Below are 27,976 nucleotides of genomic sequence, written 5' to 3'. Positions count from 1 at the left end.
AAAGTGCTGATATTTCCCTTAAATTGTTTGTTTAAAATCAGCTTACTTGCTGTTATTCCTCATGCATATTGGTCAGAATGGAAGATATTAGAGATCTCATTAAGTGGTCGCTGAAGAGAATTGGAGAATTAGAAAACTGGTGTTTTTGAATTGTTCAGTCCAACCGAATCCTGCTGTTGACTAGTTCAGGAGGCTCGAGCAAATCACTGGCCTGCTTTGGGCCTGAGCTGCCTCCTATGTGAAAACTTGGCTCAGTTGAGAAATTACCAGAACCACAACAAGATGTTTTCCACTATTTTCGGCCACCTATCAGCCTTCAGGACGGCTGACCAGTTGATACCACTCTCACCGACCACCCTCTGTGGCCCTCACAATGACACACACCGTGGCCCCGCCTCCCACCTGCAGCAGGCCCGCCCCGCCCCTCCCTCCTCGGCCCCGCCTCCTACCCGCGCCCGGCCCCGCCTCCTACCCACGTCCAAGCCCCGCCTCCCGCCGGGCTTTTTCCGGCAAGGAGTCCTCCCTCCTCCCATGCGGAGTCGCGGCCGCCGGCACCGCCCCCTCCGCGCATCCGCGTGCCGCAGCCCGCGCCGCCAGTCTCCACCGCGCGCCCCCGCCGTCCCGCGCCGCCGCGGCCGCCGCCGCCGCCACCGCGCTCGCTGGCTGGCCCAGTGCGGGCGCCCAGCTCCCGCCGCAAGAGAGGACCATCAGCGCCACCAGCACTTTGACCCGGGCCCGGGTCCCAGCTCCACCCCGGGCCCTGGCCCCACGCCTCGCTGGGAGATGAAGTGTCACTACGAGGTGCTGGGGGTGCGGCGCGACGCCAGCGAGGAGGAGCTCAGGAAGGCCTATCGGAAGCTGGCCCTGAAATGGCACCCGGGTAACTACTCTGCAACCGCCACAGTCCCTCGCAGTCCCCGGCCTCGCGACCTTTTTCACCCCTCTTCCCGGAGTAACTCCGGGAACAGTGCTGTGCCTCGACTTACCCGCCCTAGAGCTTCCCCTGCCCAAGAAACTGTGCCCAGAACCCTGTCTGGCGGTCCTTGACTAGGTGGCCCTTGTGCGTTCCTCCCAAAGCGCGTCCTCTCCTCCCTGCCCCTCGTGGGGCGCAGCCCTTCACCCCCAGGCTTCGCTCGAGCTCTTGGCACTTTTTATCTTCCCAGACACCAGTCCCCTTCTCCCAAAGATTCATGGTTCCTGCACTGCTGCTCGATTGGGAAAGACAACATTCTCGAAACTTCGCTTTCTCCTACCCCTTCGCGGATCCCGGGAGGCAAGGGGAGTGAGGAGTTCTAAACCCAGTCCTGCTTCTGGCTTGTGCCTGCCGCTCCTGCTCCTAGGCTGCCCTTACCGCCGCATCCCCGCTACTTAGGTGTAATTTATTCCCCTGTCTCATTGAAATTAAGGCAGTTACTGGGATCACCCTTCTTAGTGAAGTTTGTATGTTTACTTAGAAGTATTCCACCTTTGAATGTTTCATTTGGTTGTAGTACAGGCCTGTGTGACTTTTGTGTAATAGTATGCTCTTCCAGACTGGGGAACTAAGGAGAGAGTGGCTTTCCTATTAGCACTGATCAGTAAGCATGTTTCTAGTCTCCAGTTTGTGCAAGTCACTACACTGTAGATTCTGAAATGCTAAGGCAGACCTCAGTCTTGCTGGGAAAACATGCCTTACACACATGAAAAGTTAAACACAAGTGCCAACGAAGTAGCACAGTGGGTGTAATTGGTGATTGGAGTAATAGAGTAACTAGTAGTGCCCCAGGAATTTTGGAGGAGAGGGTGTTTTCACTGTGTGCTGAGAGGTGGTGAGGCCTTCCCCTGGCAGAGGAGCCTGGGTTGTAGCTGGATCCTGGGGGAGTGGAATGGGGAAGAGTGAACTTAGTCGCAAGGGGCAGAGCACGTGGTGGACAGAAGGTGGTCCAGGGCACAGCTGGACTGAAGGCAGTGTTTGCTGGAAGTCTGCAAACGTGGGTTGAGAGAAGGCCTGGGACCCAAAGTCAGAAGGTAAAGTGTGTAGTTGATGGAACAAGAAGTACAGGTCGGGGTTTGTTCCCAAAAGTTCTAATGCTGACTCGCCAACAGGAACGAGAAAGATCCGATCAGTATTGGCAGGGGAGACATAAATGAACTATTCATCACAGCAGGAAGTCAGTAGCTATATCCACAATTAATATATCTGAACAATGTAGAAGCATTAGAAATCGAGTTAGGAATTAGAAGAAAGTTAGAAATGTGTGACTTTGTGGGTGGAAAGGTGTGAGGAAGAATATTAATGCTTGCAACCAAATGCATATTGAAAACATTATCGTATTCTTTATCAGCATTGGAACATTTTCAAGTAGTAGTTCTGAGATTAAGTTGTAAAGAGCCTTGAGTTTTAGGTTAAGGACTGTGAAATTGGTTTTTCCAATAATGGAGGGTTGAGGCTGGTTTTATTCAGATGCTCTTGGAAGGAACTATGAAGGCAAATGAGAAGACTGAGGAGGGTCGGAGGCAAAGTCAGGCAGAGTCCACCCTGGGAAGGTAGGGGCCCGGGTCAGGCTTGGGGTCAGCGGGATGAGTAAGGCTGGGTTGAAGAGATGCTATAAAGGGAAAATTACCACATTTGGTAATTTGGTGATTAGTTGGAAATTGGTGCAAGGAAGAAATATACACAAATATTACTAAAATATCTGTTAACTACTTTGAAACCAAACCTGTTAGTACTTTAATGTGAATATCTTCTCTGAATGCCTTAGTTATAGCATCCTAAACATCTTTTGGTTTGGAGATGATTTAAGGAGTAAGTACTCTCTGAGGAGATGCATGATTATGATATGCTTTCCTGGCTCATTAGCTTGTTAGTCTATCATTCAACAAATGTTTAATTTCATGTACAAGGTGCTGTGTTAGATGTTTCTAAGGTTAACATATGGGCTTGGCTTCCAAGAATAATCTGTAGCTCAAATAGAAAGGCTGCCCATGTTTCATTGTAGAAAAACAAAAGAAAATACCTTTATTTCTTTTTTTGAGGACCAGTAGGGTCAACAGTACTGCCTACAGAGATCCCACCTTGTGAAGGTCCAGCCTCAGTACCATGTCTGACGACTATTCCCCAGGCCCTTGACGCTGTGGACGTGCCAGGCATGGTCCCTGCCCTGCTGGTACATGCAGCCTTTGGGGTGACACTGAGAGGGGACAGGCAATTTCAGGCTGGTGAGATGAGGGCAGACAAAGGTGCTTATGAGCACATACACCCATCATGGACTGGGTTCGTGTGTGAGTCGAGTCGATGCGCATCCCTAGAAGTGACATCTAGGTCAAGACCTAAGTGGGGTACAGAGCATTCGGGTGGAGGGAGGCGAGAGAAAGCATGGTGCAGGGTCCAGGAAGGGGAAGGAGTTGGGCATGGCCAGGCCAGGAGGAGCCAGGTCTTAGAGGTCATGCTGAGCTGGATTGGGTAGATTGGATTTAACCTGAGGGCATTGGGAAGCCAGGGAAGGGTTGGAAGCAGGGGAGATGGCTGTAGCTGGGAGAGTGGATGGGAGCGGGCAAGACTGGTGGTGGGGAGACCAGGAGGTCCAGGCCCACTGAAATCACTCTGGATGATGAATAGGACCTGGGGATGGCAACTCTGAGCCAAGTGCCCAAATTCTCAGTGAATAAGAGGCAGTGTTGGGAGGTGAGGAGATGGTGAGGGGGCGAGGAAGGTGGGATGGTCGAACGAACCTTGAAGGAATGCCAGTTTGTCATCCGGGGTGAATAGAGGATCAGTGGCTCCGGCACCAGACCTGCCAAATGCAGCTGTGGCTTCCGTCGAGGCAGGGCTTCAGAGGCACAATCCGTGGAATTGTCCAGAAGGCCCTGTAAAAGGGTTTGGGAGGGAACGGAAGAGAGCACGGTGGATGATGAGAAAAGTACAAAGGATGATGTGAGAATGAACACCTTTGGAACTTTGGTGACTGGATTTGCCATCCCTGTGGCTTTTGCATTTGGTGAAGAATAAATTGTATGGGCTTTCCATTTTTTAAATTAATGCCTTTTAACTTCTTGCTCTCATGCTTTTAGATTTCAGTTCAATCTTATAGTCAACCAGGTCAAGTATATTTAAGTGAAATAAAAAGCCATATGACTGACTGAAAAAATTATCTAAGAAAGAAGCTTCAGTAAGAGATTAGCTCTTGTTTTCAGGTGGTCCATTGATGGGCTTTATATGTTTAAAGCCTTAGCTTTATTCCAACTTCTTAGGCAGGAAGGAAGGGGGCGAGGACACAGGACACAAGGCGCAGCGCTGATGAAAGGGCGAAGTTGTGCCCCCTCCTATACCCCAGATGGGCTCCCATTTTCTTTGCTGGCTTTTCTGCCATTCTGCTTTCATCCGAATGGTGCTTTTTGACTTGCCTGACAAAGTTTTTGTTAGAGTCGATGCAGACACAGAGATCATGACTTTTTTGCCGGGACTCTCACCTTCAAGGCATATGATGAGGACTGTGTTTATCGGCCTGTGACAGGGAGCTGGCTGCAGTGGTCCCCAAAGTCATTCTACTTACCTTGTACAACATCACATCCCGAGGGGCCGTCTCAGCAGCTACTGGATGGAAGCTTCAAAGAGCTGCTCCATCATCCTGGTCCTTGCACCACGTGGGAGCCCTTTAGCCTCAAAAATAAGGTGTTTGTTACTTGTGGGGGGCTCCGCCAGCAGAGCCCCCTTGTCTGCCACGGATGAGAATAAGTCTACCAAGACGTGATCTTCTTGCGGAGGAAAGGTAGCTGATCTCTCAAAGGAGAAGGGCCAAGAGGCTTTTACTCAGTGGGCTTTTATTGGGTTCAATTTGCACAGGAATATAGGTAGTAAGGATCAAATCAATGCCAGGCAGTAAGGATCAAACAATAGATAATATACAAAGAACTTCAGGGCTTATTCTGAGTTAGGGTCAGTTAGCTACAGAGCTGTAAAACTTTGGAAAACAAACTCATTTCATGCTTGGACTCTTATCAGAAAATTGAGAGCATTCTTAGCAAAGCAGGTTTACAGGATTTTATGCATTCTTTCTTATGCCTGATCGTCCAGGAGAACCTGCCCTTTCCAGCACAGGACTCACCATCCTCTGTCATTGTTTCAGGTTTAAGTCAGGCAGGGGAAGTAAGGCAGCCAGGAGATTAGGAGACTCTCACAGACAGAATGAGGACTCAGGCTATGTCAAAGCTGAGGGGCAAGGGTCCGTCACCCCCTTTTTCTATAGCCCCCCAAGTCCTTCCCTGTGGACCCCTTTTTGACCGTGCCTGCAAGATAGTTCATCCCTCCCTTGAGGAGTCTTACCTGTCATTGGTGAACTGGTCAGGCTTGAGGCCAGGCAGGGTGAAGTAAAGGGGGCAGAGGCAGTGCCCCTGGCCAGCAAGATAATGTTTTTTTTTTTAAAAAATATTTTAGTTATTTATCTTTACAGGGGGAGGGAAGGAAAGAAGAAGAGAAACATCAGTGTATGGTTGCCTTTTGTGCCTCCCCTGCTGGGAACTGGCCTGCAACCCAGGCATGCGCCCTGACTGGGAATCAAAACTGCGATCCTTTGGTTCACAGGCCCGAGCTCAATCCACTGAGCTACACCAGCCAGGAAGCTTTGTCTCCTTAGTGGCTTATGGTCCCAAGGTCTCTCACTCAGCCTTAGCCATGGGGGGTTACAGCTTCTGAAACCCGGCAGGGTGGTTCCCAACAGTTATTTATTTTGTGTGTTTCATCTGTTATTTATCTATTTGTTTTTTTTTAATTTATCTTTATCTGCTTATTTAAAGAGAGATGTTTACTGCTCTCTGATGAGGAGGTGTGCAGACAGACAGGCGTGCCCCGGCACAGCGGGCCTCCCCCAGTGGTGCCTGCCACACTGGGCTCAGCTGCTCTGGGACGCCTCTCTCTCCTCGTTCAGGCGGCAGCTGGGGATGCAAGGCCACAGAATGGAAGGGGGGGGGGGAGAAGCAGGGACAGATTGTGTGCCACTTGCCTTGTAAGGAAGATTCTTAAAAAGCGTCATAGAATAGTTTTATGGCTTAGTCACATGGTCACGCCTAAGCTTCACAGCAGACCTGGATTAGGGTTCAGTTATTACTGGAAAAGTGGGGTGGACTGGCCGTCTCTCCCTCAAGCCCACAATCCACTGCAGGCATCATAATGCCCCGGCTTTGGGCTGGACAGAGGGGGTGGGTTAGGTGCCTAAGACGAGTGCCACCAAAGCCTGTCCCTTTCGTTTGGAAAACAAAGCCTGTCCTGGGGAGCTTCACCTAATGGGCACCTGTTTATATCTAGTTGGCTGAGGTGGGTCACCTGACAACCCAATTTCAGGGAAGTCTGGGGAGGGGTGTTTTTAACTGGGTACACTGCCGCCGTGAACGAAGTTAGGGTTTTGTGAGGAGGGAGAGGAGCGACTTGGTGGGCAACCGTCGGTAGTATCAGTAGTGTCTGTCACAGAGTGGTAATCAAAACCCGCAATAATGACAGTGGGGCGCTGAGTGTTCTCTATCACCTAGAACCCAACTGTCGTAGGACACAACAAGGTGGAATTTGGCAATATTAGTTAGAAATGGTAGAAAACTTAACTATAATGGCTTAAATTAAGAATTTGTTTTTGTTTTGTTTTTCCCCCTCACCACAAGTGGGCTTGGAGGTAGATGCCACTGGTATTGTCTCAGTAACATGACTGTGAGTCCTTTGGCTTGTCCTTCATGGGCTCATGGTGGCTGCTGAAGCCCCAGCAGTGAGGTCCACATACTAGACAAGAAGAAAGAAGGACAGAAAATACACTACTAGACTTCATTGCATTGGTCATAAGTTGTCACATGGCTATTCCTAGCAGCAAGGGAGGCTGAATAAAGTAAAATCCTTGCTTATCCAGCCTCCCTAGTAAAGGCTGTAAGAGAAAAAGGGCAAGGGTGTTGGATGATCTAAATGTTAGTGTGTCTCAGAACATGGAATAAACCCATTGTATAGTTATCGATTGGCTTGTCAGTAATTTGAAAAGCACTGAAAACCTTGCCAGCTATAATTTCAGAATGCCTTTAAGTCATGTTGTTGCTAAATACTAATGTAATTAGCTAGAATGATTAAAAGAGAGCGGTAAGAGAAGGAAATAATGAATGCTGCCTGTCTTTGACCGCATTTGAAGTAGCGGAGTACAGTGTGCCGTAGGAGCTGGGCGTGTGCGGCCCAGAGAAGAGGAGGACCAGGAGGTGACCGCTGGCTGGCTTCCGATGGGTTGCACTGCGGAAGTGGATTTAAACTTGCCCTCTGTTACTTCTCACAAACGACTAGGCTGCAGGGATGGAGATTATTGTCCTCTCGGTTCTACGGGACCATGATTCTGAAATAATGATGAAAGTGTTTTGTGTTAAAGCATCTTAGCAAAAGGCGCGAGGGCAGATGGCTGCACTTGCGAGACCACCGTCACTGTTGCTGTACTGCAGAAGACCACCTGAAGGCCTTGGGATCCGTGCATGGGACGGACTGTGAGCGGGAGGCAGGGTGCCCTCGAGGGCCTTGTTCTAAGGCTGCTAAGGGGTTCCCGTGTGGATGCCCTGATTGGGTGCTCAGTGAGGCCCCCAGTCTCAGGGCGAAGCACAAGCTTTCTGCTTGACCAGATCCTCACGCCCCGATTCCTGTTCATCATCCAGTCTCTTTGCTCTTCTCTGGTTGTTTTTCTTTGTTTTGCACACTCCTCCTCTGTTTATGGCATTTGTGATGGACAAGGTCCTTTTTAGATTTTGTCCTGCACTTTTTTGATGACTAAATTTCTGTGACTTCATTTCAACAGATAAAAATCTGGATAATGCCGTGGAAGCAGCCGAACAATTTAAATTAATCCAAGCAGCCTACGAAGTGTTGAGTGACCCCCAGGAAAGAGCCTGGTGAGTGCCCCGCTGTCCCCCGTCCCAGCGTATTTTGTTGGGAAGAACTGTCAGTAGAGGGTTTAAAAAGATAATACATGAATGGTTTCTGGTGTGTTCTGAGGCTTCTCTCACCTACTCATGACATAAAATGCAGTATTTGGGTGGGAAGGAGCTTTAGACATGATGACCCCGGTTACCCGATTTTGTAGTTGATGAAACAGCTCGGCAATATTAGGTAGTTTTTGTTTTGATACTTAAGAAGCGACTTCTCATTCAGTGTCCTCTGTGATGTATGACAAATTTCCTCATGTCAGGGAAGGAAGAATATTGACTGTCCTTAAACAGCAGATATGGTGTTCAATACAAGAATGGTAATATTTCCCCTACTTTCCTACTTTATATGAAGAAATGGAGTTAAGCTTCTACATCTTTAGTGACGAACACTTTCACTAATGCTGAGCTGATGATTAATCTCATTTCAGAACAGTTCTGTGTTGAGGGTTGGGAGTTTTCAGAGTCTCAGTGAACTTTTTGCTCCAAAGAAACAGGTTTTAGGCCCTGACGTAACCGCAGGACCTGCTGTTCCCAGAGCAGGTAGGGACTTGTGCTTCCCCGCATGTCTCCTGTGCGTCGGCGCAGCAGGGCCGGCTGCCGAGAGAGGAAGGCCACAGAGAGAGTTCTTACCAAGTTGTCTTCCAGATGGAAGCCAGAGAGAACCCTAAACTTTTCTTCTCCCAAGGAACTTGGAGATCTGGCCTTAGAGATGCTTTTGCCTCCCTTCGGGGACTTGGAGATTCTTTACTGCCTTCCTTTGCTCTAGCTCCTTCTCTAGATGGTAGGTCGTTTCCAGTCCCAAGGCTTCTCTTGACTCCCCTGTAAGGCCCTGACCGTGAGCTCAGCTGTGGTCTGGCAGTGTGCGCCGGCGGGCGGGGCAGAGTCCTGGGGGGGCAGGGAGGCCTGGTTTGCCGCTCCAGCTCTGCTGCTCAGTGGCTGTGGACAGCAAGTTGCATAATGTCACCGAGCGTCACCTTCCTGCTGTATGTCAAACAGTGATAACAACTAACTTCGCAGAGTCGTTCTTTGGGGTAATTAGGTGTGTGTGAAGCTACTGGATCGTTTATATAAACATAGGGAGAGTTGTATTTGGTACATGTTGGCAAATTCTTAGATCCCAAATGTGTAATTAGTCTGTGGACGCGATTATGTCCACTGCTGTCCTATTCAGTAATGTTTCTTTCCTGTGAAAGTGCAGCTGCCTCCCCGGGACAGTTCCCCGGCACTAGCTCGCGTGGCTAGTGCTGCCTCACGCCTGTGGCGTATCTGAGGTTGTCATAGTTTCAGTCAGCAGTTTGGGGAGGGATTGTCTTTTCGCGTTGCGTTTTTGTTAAAAGTTTTTGGCTGTGGGTCGGACACATGAAGAGGTGCAGTAACAGCACTGTGGCTGTTTCAGGGTAAGAAGGGCTTTTGAAATCTTACCTGTGGAGCCTCACTGATGACACCCACCTTTTCACCTGCGCAGGTACGATAACCATAGAGAGGCTCTGCTCAGAGGGGGGCCCGATGGCGAGTACCAAGACGAGAGTGTGGACTTGCTTCACTATTTCACCGTTACCTGTTACTCCGGGTATGGAGACGATGAGAAGGTGAGAATCGATTCTCTTGCCATTTCTTACCAGGCACGTCGGTGGGACTCAAGTGCGCAGAGCATTCCGTGATAGAAAGGGAAACAGTGTTCATTTTGAAAACTAAAAAAAAAATTGCCTTCGTGCTTAAACTGTGAGCAGATTTTAAATTTTCAACCTCTCGTTGAAACCTGCCTGCATGCACAGAGACAGAGCTTGGGGCCGGCGCCGTTCAGCAGTGAAGGGCTCCTGCTCCGCTTCAGAAATCTGAGCCATGATTCAGCTACAAAGTGTTAAGAATTTGTGTGTCTCGTACCTGTTTTTTAGGGCTTTTACACGGTGTATCGTAACGTTTTTGAAGTGATTGCGAAGGAGGAGCTGGAGTCGGCGCTGGAAGGGGACGGGGAGGACTTCCCCGCCTTCGGAGACTCCCAGAGCGACTATGACACGGTGACAAGGCGCACGGCCGCCGCACGCTGAGCCTCGAGCTGCGTGTCTTTCCCCCATGTTTTTACTTAAAAAAAATGGATTTTCGTTCTCAGTCCTCTCCTGGGGCTTTCTTCCTCTCTCTTCCTTCCTCTTCTACTTTCCCTTCTTACTGATCATGGTCCCATCCCATTAATTGCCTCGTTAAATTCATATCGAAGAGCGATTTATTTATTTTAAAGATTTTATTTATTTATCTTTAGAGGGGAAGGAAAGGAGAGAGGGAGAGAAACATCCATGTATGGTTGCCTCTCTTGGGTCCCCTGCTGGGAACTGGCCTGCAACCCAGGCATGTGCCCTGACTGGGAATCGAACCTCCATCCTTTGGTTCACAGGCCCGTGCTCAATCTACTAAGCTACGCCAGCCAGGGCTGAAGAGTGATGTATTTTGTTAAAGCCTGCCTTCTTCTCCTATGATTCATAGTAATGTTTTATATGCAAAGGACAAAACATGTTTTGCATCACGAATATTTGCTGCCTTACTGGGGAAAAAAAAGCCTAAAACAAACACTAGCGTTCCACCTGGTTTCTTTGTCACTAGGTAGTGCACCCTTTCTATGCACACTGGCAGAGTTTCTGCACTCAGAAGACCTTTGCTTGGAAAGAGGAATACGACACCCGACAGGCCTCCAACCGCTGGGAGAAACGCGCCATGGAGAAGGAAAACAAAAAGACGCGAGACAAAGCCAGGAAGGAGCAGAACGAGCTGGTGCGACAGCTGGTGGCTTTTGTCCGTAAAAGAGACAAGAGAGTGCAGGCTCACCGGAAGCTGGTGGAGGAGCAGAACGCAGAGAAGGCGCGGAAAGCGGAGGAGATGAGGCGGCAGCAGAAGCTGAAACAGGCCAAGTAGGTGCCGCGGGCCGGGCCCTCTCCCAGCCCCGGGCCTGGGCTCAGAGGGGGCTTCAGGGGCTCCCTGAGGTGGTGCTCCGGTGTCGGGTTCAGTCCTCGTCCCGGCCTTATCTTTTTACAAAAACCCTAACGTTGTGGCACAGTGGTTTTTCATCTCCTGGGTGGGGAACATTGTTTTTGAATTGGGTTCCCCCCCCCCAGGCCGGTTATACGGGAGCTCCTTTGCAGCCCCTTGTACAACGGAATAGTAATTAACGGTGACTGAGTTCTTACTCTGGACAGGGCTGCGCTCAGTGCCTTTCTCACACCAATTCTGGAAGTAAGTTCTGGATTTTATCCTCGCTCTGTTTGAGGGGACCAGGCAGACAGGCCTACGATCACGTGGCTAGTGAATTGCAGAGACAGGAACTGGACCCAGGAAGTCAGTCCAGTGCCCTTGCTTTTAACTGCCACACAGCACTGCCTCTTTGTCAGTATGTACTCTTAGTCATTTAGGTCATTTTGGCGCCTTTAAACTTTCGTTGGTTTTTTTTTTTTTAAGCTACTGTAAAAGCATTGTGTGTAGAGCATTATATGTAGCATTCTTAAAAAAACTGCTTCTTAAAAATTCTATCTGTCCACCCCTCAGCTTTAGAAAATTGTCATGTGACCCTTATGCCTTAAAATTACTAGAAGCCTTTTATTAAGTGGCTAAGAGTTTCACGTTTCACAACCTATTAGCTAGTCAAGCAGTTAAAGTCATCACAACAGCGAACAGATGCGAAGTGACTGCCCCTTTTCACTGAGCACAGGTGTGGAGGTTGTGAGCTTTGAGAGCCCAGAGGAAGCGGCCCCGGGGGGTCGGACTGTGGGCCCGAGGAGTCAGTAGCCCAGCGGAGACCGTGCTGTCTGTGTCTAGGCTGGCAGAGCAGTACAAGGAGCAGAGCTGGATGACGGTGGCCGACCTGGAGAAGGAGCTGCAGGCGATGGAGGCGCAGTACGAGAAGGAGTTTGGAGACGGCTCCGACGGAGACGAGGCGGAGGACTGTGAGCTCAGAGACGGACAGGATGGTAACTTCATCCACTTGTTAGGAAACTTGAGAAAATGTTTTGTGCGCAGGGGTGCACTGAAGATGCTCACAGGTGCCGGTAAAGGGACAGGGCGGTGACACAGGAGCGTGGAGGAGAACCCAGAGCAACAAGATCCAGCCGGCATTTGCCAGGCCCAGCGTGGCCGGAGTTCACATGCTTGTTTGGTTTTTAAATGAAGGTGGAAATCTGGATTTTTTTCCATCCTCACCTAAGGGTATTTTTTTATCGCTTGCTTCTTAGAGAGAGAGAGAGAGAGAGGGAGAGGGAGAGAGAAAGAGAAGCTTCTATGAGAGAGAAATAGCAATTTGTTTCCTTCTCATACATGCCCTGACGGGGGATTGGACTTGCAACCTGGGTATATGCCCTGACCAGGAATCAAACCCATGACTTTTTGGTCCATGGAATGATTCCCTCACCAACTGAGTCACACTGGCCAGGGCTGGAAATCTAGAGTTTTATGTGCCATCTCCCAATTTTTAAATTTGTAGAAAATGAAAAACAATGTTGTATGGGTCTAGGAAAGGTAGTCTGTTGAGGTAGTGTAATTCTGGTAACTTGATTAACACACTTTTTTCTGATCACATTTTAAACTGTTTGTGCTTCTGGCTGTAAATATATTCACAGATGGGCATATTGACAGGTGTGACGACAGGTTATATTTTTTACAGTGCAGTTAAGTAGGTCAAGGTTTAGTAGCTCTTTCCAGAAAACTGATGTTGTGTGGGGGGAGCCGGTGTGGTGCACATAAACTCTTCCCCTCGGTCCCAACTTGAACGGCCCTTGGTGTGTTGAAATGTTTACTGATGTGCTTTTTCAGAATAATAGACCACATGACGAAATGACAGACTTTTATTTATTCAAAATGATTAGCAAATGAAATTTTTTATTAATGAGTAAGAGTAGTACATGTGAAAGTGCTTTGAAAATTATACAGCACTCTCTGAATGTGAGGTGGTGTAATTATGTAGAGTTTTACAATTTATAAAATGCTTTTACATACAAGGTCTTGCTTAATCTTTCAGTAATAGCCCTTAAATGTAGATTTTGCTCATAGTATTAGGTGCATTTTACTGATGAAGAAACTAAGACTTTGCGAATCTATATCACACCTGAGAATGTGTGGCCATTTTTGGATTCAGATTTTGGCTTTAAATCCAGCATTCTTTATTAACTGTTCTTTGATTAATCAAAGTTCATTTGATTTATGTGATATATTGAAAGTATACACGTAATTGGAAAATAATGCCATATACTAAGCATTGGATGTATTTTGATCATTTATCATTTTAATGAGAATGTCTTTCAGAATCATGTTAACATCGCTTCTTATAAAGAAGTGTTCTGTAGAATATAGAAGAGATGCTTTGAGATGTTTCTTCACCCCATAATAAATCCCAAATGGCAATCAGTATGCTTTTTTATTTCCTACAAAGATGAGCATATGGTATTATGCAAAGACTTTATTGAGCTTTTTAGTTGCTTAAATTTTGGACTATATTGATAGTAATTATTCCGATGTAATAAATCCTCAAGCTTATAAAAAAGTCTATAAAGGCAATGTTAGACTTTACATGTAATATGCTATTTTATGACCTAATAGTGATAGAATGTTGTGAGCTAAGTTTATTTAAGCACTTTAGAGTATATTGCAGTTCTAAATCTATTTGTACCAAATCTTGCTGTAGAGGCAAACTGAAGAAAATTTTGTGGTAGAATTATGATAGTGACATTTGATTTTATAAACTTAGTTCACTCCTAGGGTTTTGAGAATTATCTCCTAAGTAGACTTAATGAAAAGAACTTGAAAGGCAAAGCGATTTATTTACTTTTTATAATTTAGTGCTGCTTTTAAAGGGGCAACTCAAATCCTGATAACATTGGGGTTTTTGGTAAAGAAATAAACATTTTATTTCTAATTTGTGTGCAATTTTAGATCTTTGCGAAGCAGATACTGTTAGCGTGTTTTAGGTCCGCGCTCTAGTTAAACAGGCTTCTCACTGTAAGCTTCCTTCTCGTAGGCAGAGACAGCGATGAGGCCGAGGACACGGAGCTGTATGAAGAACTGTACTGCCCAGCCTGTGATAAATCTTTCAAGACGGAAAAGGCGTAAGTTTCATACCTTCGAACTCACCTGTTCTTTTGATGTGAAGTGAAATGCTTTGAAAGTCCCCCAAAGAAAATGCTTTTAGTAGCTGCTCACTCGCTCTCATGTGTCATTTTGGGGGATTTCTTTCCAGCGGGAAGGAGGAATAGTTTGTACCAGTGACTAAGCCTGTTGAACGGATTCTCAGTCGTGCCAGTTTTCCCGTGGGGTGGTTGCTTTGGAAACGTGTATGCGGTCTTCAGAAAGAAAGGCTGCTTTTCTTTTCTTTTTTCATGGCAAGAAGGCCAGACCAGTGCTCATGATCTCTCTCTGTCGCTGGTGGTGGACTCACTTCCGCCATCACACTCCCATACAGGCTGTTGGCTGCCACCCTGGGCACCTTAAGTGTGTCCCGCTGCAGGACCTTTGCTGAAGTGGACGGGCTTTATCTGATGGGAACAATGGCGAAGAGAAGAATTAATAAATGAATACTGTTATACATAGTGCAAAGATCACAGGGAAAAATGTAGGACCCACAAGGGAAAAGGAGCCCAACATGTGCCGTAAAGAGACAAGGAGACCAGAGGAGAAAATGAGGGGCCGGGGTCAGAGGTGGTCTTCCCTGATGACCCCACGGGAGAAGGCATGGGGCAGTGAGAGTGGTGGGAGAGGCGGAGGAGTCGGAGACAAGCTCTCGAGGAAACAAGCAGTAGTGGAGGAGATTTTAAAATTATTGTTCGTTTGAAAATAATGCCAAATTTACAGGCAGGTTGCAAGAGTGAACAGAGTCCCCGATCCACCTGCCGCTCGCACTTTCCCCATTGGCGTGTGCTTGGTCTATCTTGTCACACACACAATTTTCTTGAATAATTTGGGAGTGACACATGTAACACTCCATTATGTGTAAATACAGTACTTCAGTGTATATTCTCTAGGATTAGGGCATTGCCTTACAGTCAGAGGGCAGCTGTCACCTGGGGGAAATTATAACCCAACGTGGTGCTCACTTCCTTCACTGCCCATTGTCCACTCACGTCGGATGATTCTGAGTTCACGTCCTGTGAGGTGTCCTCCTCTCCTCGGTGCAGGGTCCCATCTCGGGTCCTGTGCTGATTGTCTCGTGCACCTGGACCAGTTCTGTGTCTGTGCCGTTGATGTTCCAGCATACTGGCCCTTTAAAATATTTTTCTGGTAGAGTTTTTCTCACCGCGGCTTTGTTTCCTCATGATCAGGGTCAAGTTTGGCACCCCGGCTGAGATGCTACATAAACATGTTGCTCTCTGGGTCTCACATGCAGAGGCACATACATGTGTGTGCCCCTCACTGGTGGTGATCACTTTGTTCCCCGACTCCGGGTGCTGTCTGCTTTGCCCCCTGTAAACTGTGCAGACATCTAATCCTCGTCAGAAGTTCCTTCCTAGGGTGAGCGCCCACTGAGGACCGCGGCTGGCGCTCCACAAGGGCACCAGCCTCACCTGGCTTCCTGCTGTGCATGGGCGCCATCCGTCCCCCCGCTCACCAGCCTGTTGTCAGTCTGAACTTAGGAGTTGTCGTCAGTGCTGTGACTCATTACTGCCCTTTTGCTGCTCACATGTTTCCAGCAGCAGTCTGAGTGTTCCTCCAGCCTGGCTCTTGTGGCTTTTTGACATGTCCCGGTCACAGTTTTGAGCGCTTGCTTATTGGCACAAGATGTTCAATTTGTCTGAGGAACCTTGATCTGAAGGAGAATGCAAGTGGCAAAGGAAGTGGCAACCCAAATTAGGAAACGAAAATTTGAGCAGACTGGATAAAGCTGACAGCGGCGCGGGTGCCCACTGTCTGGTTGGGCCAACCTTGCGCCCGACCTGGAGTCGGCTCTGCTCCGCCAAGTGTGGCTCGGCGGCCCCTGGAGTTCAGAGCTCTGCAGTGAGGGGTGGAAGACACCTGTTGAGAAAAGTAAGAAGAGGTGAACTGCTCTTGTTCAGTGCGTCAGGGCTGCATGTTGCCGCCTCTCAGGTGCAGGGTGTCTTCCTCGGCAAGTTAGAAGGTGCTTTTATGATTTCCCGGGGACCCTGCGAGGCCTGTAGCAGGGCTGGAATGCATAGACACTTAGTGAACAATTAGTGATTAAGAGGAAACAGTGGAGAGGTCTCGAATTTTAGGAACTGGAAAATAAAATTCATAGAGAATTTGGGAGAAAGAAAGTGGGGAGAACACATGCAGGGGAAGGACAGGAGGCGGGGGAGCTTGAGGACAGGAAGCAGAACCGAGCGGTGGGGTCGGGCCGCACAGGCCCAGGGCTCCTGGCAGGGTTCTGTTTCTCTGGACTGGCGCTGACGTTGCACTGAGTTGACCAGAAGACAGTGTCTTGAACTTGGTCACACTTGTCCAGCAGCGCTTCTGGGCACATGGGATGTAACACTGTTGTGGTCACTCACGTCGGGTTGTTCTTTCAGCATGAGGAATCATGAGAAGTCCAAGAAGCACCGGGAAATGGTTGCCTTGTTAAAACAACAGTTGGAGAAGGAGGAGGAGCATTTCTCGGGCCCTCAGACTGATGAAAGTCTACCGAACGCCAATTCCGAGGAAGAAATGGAGGATGCGCCAAAACAAAAGTACTTCTAAAAATGGCACGATGGGGAACCCCAAAAACCCAGGAATTTACTTATAAAAATTGTGTATTGTTATGTGTTTAAGCTCAGTCACCTTCAAAGTACTCTCCATTTGTTGTAATAGATCTGTTGAGATGTTTTCTCCCACTGTTCAAAACAGTTTTTGAACTCATCAATTTTAATGCCTTTTAATGCTTCAGTCATTTTTTGATTCACCTCTTCCACATCAGCAAAATGGTTCCCTTCGAGGCCTTTGTCATTCGGGGGAGCAGAAAGAAGTCGCTCGGGTGAGATCAGATGAATAGGGAGGTGGAGCATGAGGATCGTGCCATTTATGGGTCAAAAACTACTGAACACTCAGCGTGATGTGAGAGGTGTTCTCATACATTAACTAACCGTCATGAAATGGGCAAACTCCGTGAAAGAGTCTTCAAAAAAATGTCACTGAAGCTGAACGCAGCCTCTCACAACAACGCCAGTGGGCCCGCTGATGCAGATGGGTTCCAGGACACTCACCCTGTGGGGGAAGCCTGTACTGCAAGGGGCCTGCCCTCCAGGAGATAATTCCGGGGTTTTTTGGGGTCCTCCCTCGTACTTACCACCACACTGAGAGATTACATTTAAATGCTGTCTTATCTCAAAGAAATTACTGTGTTATGCTCATTTTCTGCATTTCTTTTCGTTAAAGGGAACTTAATAGTACTGAAATGGGCAAAGACACATTGAATATGATTTTTACAGGTTATATATATTATGACTATATTAAAAGTTTTATATCTAGGTAATTAATATGCTAATTACATCAGTTAAACCACTTAAAATTTTCTAAGGCAATAATGTCAACATTTTTTTTTATTTTAATGCTTTATGATTTATGTAATTTTAATATTTTACTTCTCTCTGTATCGCTAGTGTTTTAGTAATTTTCTTTTAACTACGTAAGTCTTCACAAAGTCAAGTAGTTGAGATTTTGATTTATGTTTGTTTGTAGGCTTTCTAAAAAACAGAAGAAAAAGAAACAGAAGCCAGCACAGGTACGTTAAGACGTTTTGTGAACGTTAAACATCGAGTATAGAGTTGTAGTGCCCCTGTCTATTCAGTGCGATCTCCCGTAAGGAAAGTGACTTCTGCTCCGAGTTCATGGCGATTGTGAAACAGTTAAAAGAAGTTGGAAATATTTTCTTTTTTTATCCCCTCTTATGTATATATAGCTAATTTATCATTTATTCATTTTTAAACATTTTATTTGTTTATTTCTGGAGAGGGGAGAAGGAAGAGAAGGGGAGAAACATCAGTATGCGAGAGAAACGCCAATCAGTGGCCTCTCGCCTGCCTGCAGCGGGGCACCAGGTCCTCGGCCCAGGCATGTGCCCTGACCAGGAGTCGACCCACAGGCCTTTCCGTTTGGGGAATGACACCCAACCTACTGAGCCACACCTGTCAGGGCTGTAGCTAATTGATTTAATTACTGTCGCCAGTGTTTTGAAAACCTTGGCTTGTGGAATTCCCCTAATATGAATTAGCTGACCAGCCATATTAAATGTCTGGACACATGGCATCATGGGATTGATCAATGTGTAATCGAGCTTGCTGTGCGATCAACAGAATTGAAATTGTACATAGGGGACATTTGGTTAGAAACTCTCGATGACTGGGATTATTGAAAGAATGCTTGTTGGTGTTACTCAGAAATTTAAGTAGTTTAAATATTTCATACCTGGCGTCCAAATTCAAGAGTTACAGCCCTCTCTCAGCATCTGCGGGGGGTTGGTTCCAGGACTGCCCTGCAGATTCCCAAACCCGTGGATGCTCGAGCCCCTCACACAGAGGGCATAGAAGAGAGCACACAGTGTGGCCTCCACGTCTCCAGCCTCCCGTCCCACTGGTGAGTCCAAGGGCGCAAAACCCGCGGACTCGTGGGGCTGGCTGTATTTTTAAATAAGAAGGTATTATGTCGATACATTTGTGTTGATACAATCTTGTGGATGTCTTTGAACCTATACAAGCAAAATGAACTTGTCCATTTTATTGAAGATATTTTGTGAATCTAAAGGGAATGAAATTGATTTCCATGCCATTTCCATATAGTCTTAATTATATTAGCTTATAGTATTAAATGTAATTGTTTTTTAATAACTGAAAATGTTTTTAAGAAAACCTAAGTAATGCACTAATAATTTTTTCATAAAACTTTAGATTTGGTTTATTTATCCAATGCTTATAATACATTTGATGATTTTATCTGTTTTATATTCCAAAATGATTTTTTACTCCAGTTAATCACTGTGAAAATGGTGACTTGGAACTTTCTGCTGCAGTTATAAAATCACATGCTGCAATTGTGCATAAACAGCCAGTATTACTATAGTGTTTACTTTTTAATGCATACATGTTTATTAACCCAGAATTACGATGTTAATTTCAATGAAAATGAAACTGGAAAAGGACTAAAAGTTGATCCTCCAGAAGATACCAATTTAAATCAAGAAAGTGCCAAAGAATTAGAAGACGGCGCCGTAGAAACCGTCAGTGTCACCGAGACCGTTGAACTGTGCGATGACCCGAAAAACAAAGCAAAAAGGTAAGTCAGAGGGGCATGTGGTTTTCTGTCTACTTAACATTGTAGAAAGGGTGTCTTTTCGCTTCTCAAACAGAACCGTCTTCGCCACGATGTGCGGCCCAGGTCAGATGTGTCTGTCACTGATGCCTGTATGCAGCCGCGTGGATACAGATGAGGCTTTTTTTGTTTCCCTTATCCTGGCTGAGGTTCTGATTTTGTCCTGGACCAGTTGTCCTTGACCCTCACAGGAGGCCGGGGCTGCTGATGCGTCTGTGCCCCACTCACCTGCAGCCTCGAGACCGAGTCTGCAGGCCTGCGCCCGTGGTCACCCTGTCCCCCCCACCCCTGCACCGTGAGGTCATTGGGGATCTATACCCATGGCCCAGGGTTGCCTGCCCGAGGGAGCCCTGCCTCCGTGGGGCTGCATAGGCTGCGGTGGTGGCGAGGGGACGGCCTCACTGAGGGAGACAGCCTTCTTTCTTGGTGACATTTTGGTCCCCGTCCTCGGTTCCTCTGGAGCAGACCAATTTCGAACTCCTCGAGGAAAGGTCCGAAGCATAAGGAGCCTCAGGTCACTGTTGCAGGACCATGTGAGAGTTCAAATGGCCGAGGAAAGTGGGAATCTGCCCGGAAATGCGCCACACTGGAGCAGAGTGTCCTCAGGGCTTTCGGGGCTGAGGTGGCGGAAGGGAGGGAGCCCCGGGTGAGGCCTAGAGCAGGGCTTTGGCTGTGAGAAAGACGACTGGGGCCGCCCCAGACTGGGGGTGCAGCAGCGCAGGGGCAGTTGGACACCACTCTGGTGCTAGGTGTTTGTTCCCATTTTACAGATGAGAAAACTGAGTCTCAGGTAAGTGACTTGTCTAGGAACAGAAGCTGGTAAGTGGAAAAGCTGGCGTTTGACCCCTGTCTGCCTGGCTCCTTGAAGGCACCCAGATAGCTAGCTCCGTGGGGCCTCAGTGACTTGGAAAGGTTTCTTGGGGGCTGTTTGGTAGGTAGGCTGAGGGGTGGGCCAGTGGGTGGGGCTCCAGACCCCTGCCCATCACCTTCATCTAGAGCTGAAGTTTTTTCCCTGTTACCTCTATGTGGGAGTTTATTGGAAGAGAAAAAAGTGTTGTTGTTGCTAAAAGTAAGACTTTGATTGAAGTGACTTCTTCACTGCTGAGGCATTTCAGGGCTGGGATCCACACACACACTTTCACAAACATACATTCACACTGCTCACACACATTACTCACATGCTGTCACGCTCACAGACACACTCACTCACAGACACGGGTGTCTGGTGCCTTTCTGTGGGGCGCCTCGGCCACTCCTCGGCAGTGCAGTGACGCTGGCCACCCAGTGGGAAGGTTTTTCATTAAGAGCCGTGTGTGTGTCTAGAGTATCTTTATATAAATAAAGCTCTTAGATACAAGCTTCAGGGATGAGCTGCTGTCTTTCGTTATATGATAGATGGTTCTCCAAGAACATTATCCGAAGTTTCCTTGGATGCATTTGCGGCATAGCTGATATTTTGTAATTTAGTAACTGTTCATCTGTAGCCTTTTATGCCATTATGTCCTGTTCTTAATGTTTTCAAAGCGGGCTGCAAACCACATGATGTTGTGTTACCCCCTAATTAGCATCTTTCACACCGGCGGGTGGCCGCAGAGACATGGCGGCGTGGCTCCAGGCTGCCGCAATAGAGTGAGTCGTTGCCTTTCTGCTGGTGGAGGGTCCTGCCTTCAGTGTGTAAGGAACACAGTATCTGTGAAGTGCAGTAAAGTGAAGTGTGATCGTATGAGCCATTTAACCTAATGCCGACTCTAGGTTTCTGCTTGGAAAGTATTACGGCAGCATTATCATAAGGTATTCCTTATACGTAGCCCGCCCTGTCTGTTCTGTCAGTACAGTCGCACTCAGATTTGGCGCTCAGGATCTGGTTGGCACAAGTGAGGGAAAGTATGCGATGACCGAGGAGCGTTAGATGCTCGTACAGGATCGAGAAGAGGAAGGTTCAGGCATTAAGCCGATGGGGGGGAAACTTTCGGGACTGGCTGGCAGTTCCTGGGTCAGGGGGCCCATGGGAACCCGCCAGATCAGCAGAAAGGACACAGTCTTTTAGTAAAAGAAAATTCTGTATGTTGGACAAATTTAATTTCCTGGAAAATGCATTACAACGTGTTTATTTTTCTCATGGCACTTCATCGTGAAGCTGTTTGTCATAGACCACGTCGGGTTCGAGAAGTTGTGTTGGGGGGATCACGTTAATGTCAGGCCACTTGTGATGGGGCCGTGAGGATGGCTGCTTCAATAAACAGTGTTAAGTGCCCTGCTTTTCACAAAAACACATAGTAGAGAGGTTGAGAGGGTTCTTGTTTTAGCTTATGTTTCAAGTCTTTTAAGTGAATTTCTTAATTTTTGTATCAGATTTGATACATAATGAGATTTGATTTCTAAAGTGGCTCTTCAAAGCTGTTTATGTGAGATGTGGAAAGTAGTGTGGCCGTTAACGTCAGTGAGTTGGCCTTTGAGGTCCGTGCCCTTCTTCTGAATCTTCTTGGGAGCAAGTGACAGTTAGCAGGGGTGCATTATTATTGGATTATGCGGAATTCTTTCATTTATTTTCTAGTGTTCCTAAACCCAGAGGAAAGAAAGCCAAAGATACGAAAAAATCTGTCAAAGTGCCTGCTGAACCACAGACGACGGTAGGTCGGGGTCCCGGGGACGCATGTTCGGTGGGCCGTGGTGCCGAAGCAGCGTCAGCGAGGTTCTTCACCCCGCTTCTAGAGTGGGCGTGTCCGGGGAGCCCTTCTGCACCCGACGCGTAGGTGCAGATCTGTCAGCACTTTCCCTTGACAAATGTAGAATGTGTACATGAGCTGCCATCATTTTTCTCCTTTAAAGTAAAAGAAGCACATTGGACATACCGTTTTGTATGAACAGTTACTGTTCTGCTCTCCATTACTTTGAAATCTGAAGCTGTGGTGTAGGCCACACGGGGTGCGCGGTTGACAGTCTGAGAATCCTGAAGGTCGGTGGTGTCGGGCAGTGAGACCTCACCTCCGAGCAGGGTTGCCTCTGCAGAGCCGTCTGCCGGCTGTCTGTTTTGTTAAAAGGTCTTTACTGTTCCATTGTTCGATACTTATTCTCAACGTGAAAATGTACGACATTGCTCTTCAATAACACTTGCTTTCATTTATGATTTCTTTTCTCAGAGTGATGTTCTTATGAGCTGTACAACCTGCCATAGTGAATTTCCTTCCCGGAATAAACTTTTTGAGCATCTAAAGGCCACAGGTCATGCAAGAGCACCTTCATCATCATCTTTAAACAGTGTCACAAGCAGTCGAAGCAAGAAAGAGAAACGTAAAAACAGATAGACACTCTGCCAACCCTTTTCCTTTTCATTTGTCTCTAGATTTTGAAACCAAAACTGAACTGAAATCATCTAAAGAGTTAAAATTTCAGTGATCTGCAACTTATTGCATTGTAGAAGATTATTTTTATCTTGTGAAAACATTTTTTGTTTAATATATATTTTTAAACATTTCATTAGTGGTTGAATTCTACTTTTGCCTTCTGAACTGACTTGAATATCTCAGAACAGGTACCTATTGTAAAGTGCACCTTCTTGGTTTCTGTTGTCTTGTGTGGACAGAAATGTACAGGGAGAATTAAATTATTTTGAACATACAAATGCCCTTTTACTTTTTATTTTGTGGGTTTCCCATTAAGTATTTTTATGTGATTCAGTGCTTTTTTCAGTGACTCCAGATCATTTTAAAATCGTCACAGATTTTTCTTCCACCTGATACCATGACTTCAGTTCTGAGTAAACTACTGTTGATTACTGTATTTTTTTCCCCTAAGGACGATGAAAGATAGACACTAATTGAACATATGTGCTTGTGTTTCAAGAATAATGTCTCTCCAAGATATAATTATGTTCATTTAATTTAAATTTTTTCTGGTAAGTATCAACAAGATGCATCTTGGTTTTCTGCTTTGACTTGAGTTGGGGAGGTGGAAGCAGATCAGTTTATCTGGCGCCTCCTCCTTGGGCCCTGCGACGGCCATGCAGTGTGGCGGCCAAGGTGGCGGGCGTCTTAGAATTTATGCCCACACTTTTACGAGGGATAATCCGCCTTGCGGTTTTTTCTTCACTACTTTCAGAAATTTTTATTTTGTTTTTTTACATCATTTAGTGAAGAAAAACTATCTTGAGGACAGAGTTTTTAACAGGGCTGCTGTTTATGCTATCTATTCTATAGCAAAGATGAATATTAAATCCAAAGAAATATGGAGAATGATTATAAGTTAGTGTGGTCATGTTCAGTGATGAGTTCATTTTTAGGATAGATTAACTGGGCAATTCTTTTTATTGGTCTTAAAAGTAACTTTGAACTCACTAGCTTGAAATATATACTTCCGTTCAGTGGAGTTGTTTTTCTCCAAACAAACACCCTTGAATCTTCAAAGTTAGGAATCTTCAGTCATGTATGAACTTGAAAACATGAGTCCCTGATGTGAAGGTTCTTTCAGAAAGCCTCCTGTGTAGTGTTCATGTGGGTCATTCTGTGAATGACTTGAGAATGTGCTTCTGTGCCTTAATTTTTAAATGTTTTCTGTGTCATTTAGAGATACATCTATTTTCTTCACCTTCTTCCCTTCTTGTGTTTCACTTTCTCCTGATTGTCTTTTCCCCTCTTTCTTGGTCCCTTCAGGGGAAATACCAGTCAGTTTTCTACATCCAGTCTCTTCTTCCCAGGGTCCATCTGAACACTCCGTCTTCCACTGATCTGAACTAGATGAATTGCCCGTAACTATGAGATAGGAATATTGGTGGACAGGCAGGCATATTAGTCACGTTATTATACAGTGGAAGGTATGACATCATCTTGAAAGACAGAGAATGTCCGGCAAATGCCCTTCACCCTCCCTCGCTCTCCTGTGTTCCAGCCACGCAGGTGTTTCGCTGGTTCCACGTCCTGTGAGGTCCCATCAGGGTTGCGGGTCACTTTCATTCTGATCGACAGAAACCAGCCATGATTCTTACGGGACCCGCATCAGGTGTGAATGGAAGTCAAATCTCATTTCTAATCCTGTGAACATGATGCTGCAAAATCGTTCAGCTTCTCTGAACTTCATTTTCCTTATCTCTCACTCAGTTCTCAGTATAATAACGGTGTCCTCATTTATCATACGGGATTATTCTGAAGGTCAAATGAAAGAGTATCTATGAAAGCACTTTTTAAGTACAAAAGCTTTATACAGAATGTTGAATTTTAATGTGTTAAATCTTTTTCAGTTAAAATATTTGTAGACAGAAGTGTGCATGTTGAATTAAATGTGCATTAAGTTTTATAGGAATGTCCTTTTTAATCTACTTCTGAAAAGGAAAACATGTCAAAGGTAAAAATACTGTTTTTGGTGAATCACAGACATTTGATTTCATTTGTCTGAGGAAAAACAGAATGTTCTAACATTTTACATTGGTCTCATTAAAGGGGAAACCCCATTTTCTCTCCCCAGTTCATTCAATGCTGCCACAGCTGGGGTTCTCTGTGAAGCCCCGTGAGACTTTCCCTTTCAAAATAGGAGCGGTGTCCTTAGTAAGAGCACAGCACTGCAGGGAACTTCTGTGCGGCAGTAGCCACCGTAAGTGGAGGACAAGCCCCAGACTGGGGGAAATGTTTGCAGGACATATAACTGACAAAGGGTGAGGACCTGGAATACTTTTCTTTTACAGAACCGCCTACAAATCAATGGCCAATGACAGCCATGCATCAGTACAGCATTTCACAAGCTTTTTGGTGTCAAGACCCCTTTGTGCTCTTTGAGAACCCACAAGAGCTTTTTGTTTTTGAAGATTTTATTTATTTATCTTTAGAGAGAGAAGGGAAGGGAGGGAGAAAGAGAGGGAGACAACGTTGATCGGTTGCCTCTCACTCGCCTCCTACTGGGAACCTGGCCCAGAACACAGGCATGTGCCTGACCGGGAATTGAACTGGCGGCTTTTCTGTTCACAGGCTGGCACTCAGTCCACTGAGCCATACCAGCCAGGGCTCGAGTTTTTATGTGGGTAGGTTATATCTGTTAGTTTTATTCATTACAAATTAAAATACCAAATCTAAAGAATTTGTTTAAAAAGTAATACATGTTAAATAACAATTATGGAAAACAACTATTTTCAAAAACAGTGTTAATGACAGGTTTTATTTTACATTTAAAAAAATCTCTTTACTGTCTCTAGCTTACTAGGAGACAGCTGGATTCTCATATCTACTTCTGTAGTCAGTGTGTCACCCTGACTTTTGGTTAAAGTGTATGAAGAAAATCGAAGTTCACATGATAGGAAATAGGAAAGGGAATGACCTTGTCTCCCCACCACCGCCCCAGGCCCCCCAGGGTCCTCAGACCACACTTAGAACTACTGCACTTGAAAAAGGGGTAAAATACACAAGCAGAAGAAACCTAAATGGTCAAACATGGTGAAAAGGGGGTCATTGTCGCTGACCATCAGGGAAGCAGGAATTAGTCATCGTCTCATGCTTTCAGATGCCAAAAGGCAAAAAGCCTCCCAAGATGACATGTTGGTGAGGATGGAGAAAGGAGAACCCATCGATTTCTTTGGGAGCACAGTGGATTCAGTTTGATGGTTTACGGCAGCTGAAGGTTGGTGCGCACTACGACCCAGCAGCTCTGTGCTTCCCCGCAGTCCAGCCCCTCAGAGTGCGGGCATCACAGCAGAGGGGCCTCCACAGGGAGCGGGGCAGGGGTGCGGCCCTCAGGTCCCACCTGCTGAGTGCGAGTCTGTGGGTCAGAGGTTTCTTAGGAGGGTCATGTGCTCCTGAAAGCTTGAGAAGCAGCCCTGTTGGGAACCCGTGCACGTGTGTGCAAGGAGACTCACACAGATGTTCACAGCTGGATTGTTTGTATCTAGGAAAAGTGGGAAATACCGTGAATGCCTCTGAACAAGAAAATGGATAAATTGTGGCCTATTTGTAAAATGGCAAACAGCCAAGCAGTTAAATTAGTGAACTTGACCGGCAGGATCAGTGGCCAGCCCTTGGAAAAATATTGAATGAGCTGTCTGAAGGTCAAATGTGTGCCATTTATGTAGTTAAAAAAATGTTTATAAAGAGGAAATACAGAAACATCAATGGGAAACACATTCAGAAAAGTAATTCTGGAAAGGGGGAGAGGGATGAGCGTCAGCAAAAACTGACATTCTGAAAAGTACAAATTAATGTTCCACCTCTTGCACAAAAGGGCAGATGAAGGGCTTACGCTCCAGTGTACGCCCGGCATATTCCAGAAGCACATTGTGGCAAAGGCTGTTACCTTTCTCAATACCCATTCCCCCTTTTCAGATTCTGATTTTTAGTTGGGTGCAGAGCCAACTGGAAAGTCACCTTCCCAGCTTGTGGAAACTGCCTTGAAGGGCAGTGACCCTGACCGTCAGAAGGCTCAGCTGGTGTATTTGCACAGCTACCCAGGGCGAGACTGTGGGCCCGACGCCTTCAGCGCCCTCCCAGACACAAGCGCTGTCTGACACTCAGATTGCCCTTCGCCTGCTCCCTGTTTGAATGTCACTTAGAACTTCTAACAGTTTCTAAAAATGAAAAGGTCATAGTATCTCTTAGCATTTAAATAAAATGGGCTATAGTTTATATATCTTTTTGGGTGCTTTTCTTATTTTCAGGTTTAATAAGAACTAGTACTTTTCTGAGTCCAAAGGACACTGGTCTCAGCATATTACGGAGCTGAATTTCCAACCATTTCATCATCCATACGGTCTGTTGGAAGTGCCGCAAAAAGGCGCCTGGACCTGGATGCCTGGACTGGCGGCAGGGACACCCCCTGGGTGACAGCAGGGTCCTGGGCTGGATTGTCTACCTGCAGTTCTGGAGAAGCCAGCAGTTTGGTGACCTGGAGGCCTCCTGGCCAGCAGGCCCACGCCCCTCCGTGCATGTCCACCTGTCACAGCCACTCGGGCACATTTTGAAGCTGTTTCATTGGCCACCTTGTTTTTGGGACACCTCTGTGTGCACAGGTTTCCCTGTTCTCATTTCCCACATTGCTCCTTCTGTTCTAGTCGGCCGGCCCGACAGGGAGGGAAGCCCTGGGTGCGTGTCTGAGAAGTCATGCTCTTGTGTTGCTGCCAGGTGGCCAGGGACAGTGTGTCCTGTCTGCTTTGGAGTTGCATCTTCGTGGTTCAGAAAGCGGCGGCAGTTTTCAAAACCTGATTTCACTCTGGTTTGAAAATTGTGTGTTTTAATAATGGAATCAGAAAATCCTCTTTGGGAAACATTCAGAATAATGCAAAGGAGGCAGAGCCCGCCTGGAATCCCACACATGGCCACATTGTAGGGTTCACTCCCAAGACTGTTCCCGGGCAGAGACACTTTTAAAGAAATGACCTGTCCTCTGGATACAGTTTTGTAACTTGCTTTTCCACTTACCATGTGCATGTCCTATGTCAACTTAGCTAGCCCGTGTCATTTTAAAGGCCACAGGACCTGATTATATAGGGTTGGTATGCTTGACGGTCATTTCGTTTTTTCAGTTTTTCACTATGATATCTTCTTAATGGCTCTCCTTATATATTCCTTTACGCTGCTTATGTTTCATTCCCCGCCTTGGGAGGAGTCCCTAGAAGGGGAAGGGTCACATCAGAGGGGCTGCTGAGTCAAGTATCAGTCCGCACGGCTGGCCTGACGGCCCACGGGCAGTCCAGGCCTTCTGGTCGCAGCACCGTGTGTCTGTGGGGCAAGGCCGAGCTGGGAGTTGTCCACAGCACATCTTAGACATAAACTTGTTTACGCTGGAGAGAATTGAAAAGCATTTTGAGAGATGCTATTTTCTTCTTAAA

At 46.6% G+C, this 27,976-nt stretch overlaps 1 protein-coding gene across 1 annotated transcript; it reads left to right on the top strand.

The window, feature by feature from the left end:
• The first annotated feature begins 569 nt into the window (after positions 1–569).
• DNAJC21 (DnaJ heat shock protein family (Hsp40) member C21) lies at positions 570–22,911 on the top strand. The gene is made up of 12 exons (XM_037129033.2): positions 570–880; positions 7,782–7,875; positions 9,377–9,500; positions 9,807–9,929; positions 10,507–10,811; positions 11,713–11,864; positions 13,904–13,991; positions 16,404–16,562; positions 17,551–17,593; positions 18,965–19,140; positions 21,731–21,806; positions 22,317–22,911. Exons 1-12 carry the CDS (start codon positions 784–786, stop codon positions 22,479–22,481), a joined length of 1,602 nt encoding a protein of 533 aa, XP_036984928.2. The 5' UTR covers positions 570–783; the 3' UTR covers positions 22,482–22,911.
• Positions 22,912–27,976: the final 5,065 nt, after the last annotated feature.

The sequence above is a fragment of the Artibeus jamaicensis genome, unplaced genomic scaffold (genome assembly GCF_021234435.1).
Source record: "Artibeus jamaicensis isolate MK-2021 breed Jamaican fruit bat unplaced genomic scaffold, CSHL_Jam_final scaffold_369, whole genome shotgun sequence".
NCBI classification, from domain to species: domain Eukaryota; kingdom Metazoa; phylum Chordata; class Mammalia; order Chiroptera; family Phyllostomidae; genus Artibeus; species Artibeus jamaicensis.
This window is presented reverse-complemented; position numbering and strand designations above follow the sequence as displayed.

Excerpts from the sequence above, each read along its gene's own strand:
- DNAJC21 (XM_037129033.2), top strand. The coding sequence starts at position 784 with ATGAAGTGTCACTACGAGGTGCTGGGGGTGCGGCGCGACGCCAGCGAG. Across the intron at positions 9,501-9,806 it reads GGTATGGAGACGATGAGAAG|GGCTTTTACACGGTGTATCG; the intron begins GTGAGAATCGAT and ends CCTGTTTTTTAG. Across the intron at positions 13,992-16,403 it reads TCTTTCAAGACGGAAAAGGC|CATGAGGAATCATGAGAAGT; the intron begins GTAAGTTTCATA and ends TTGTTCTTTCAG.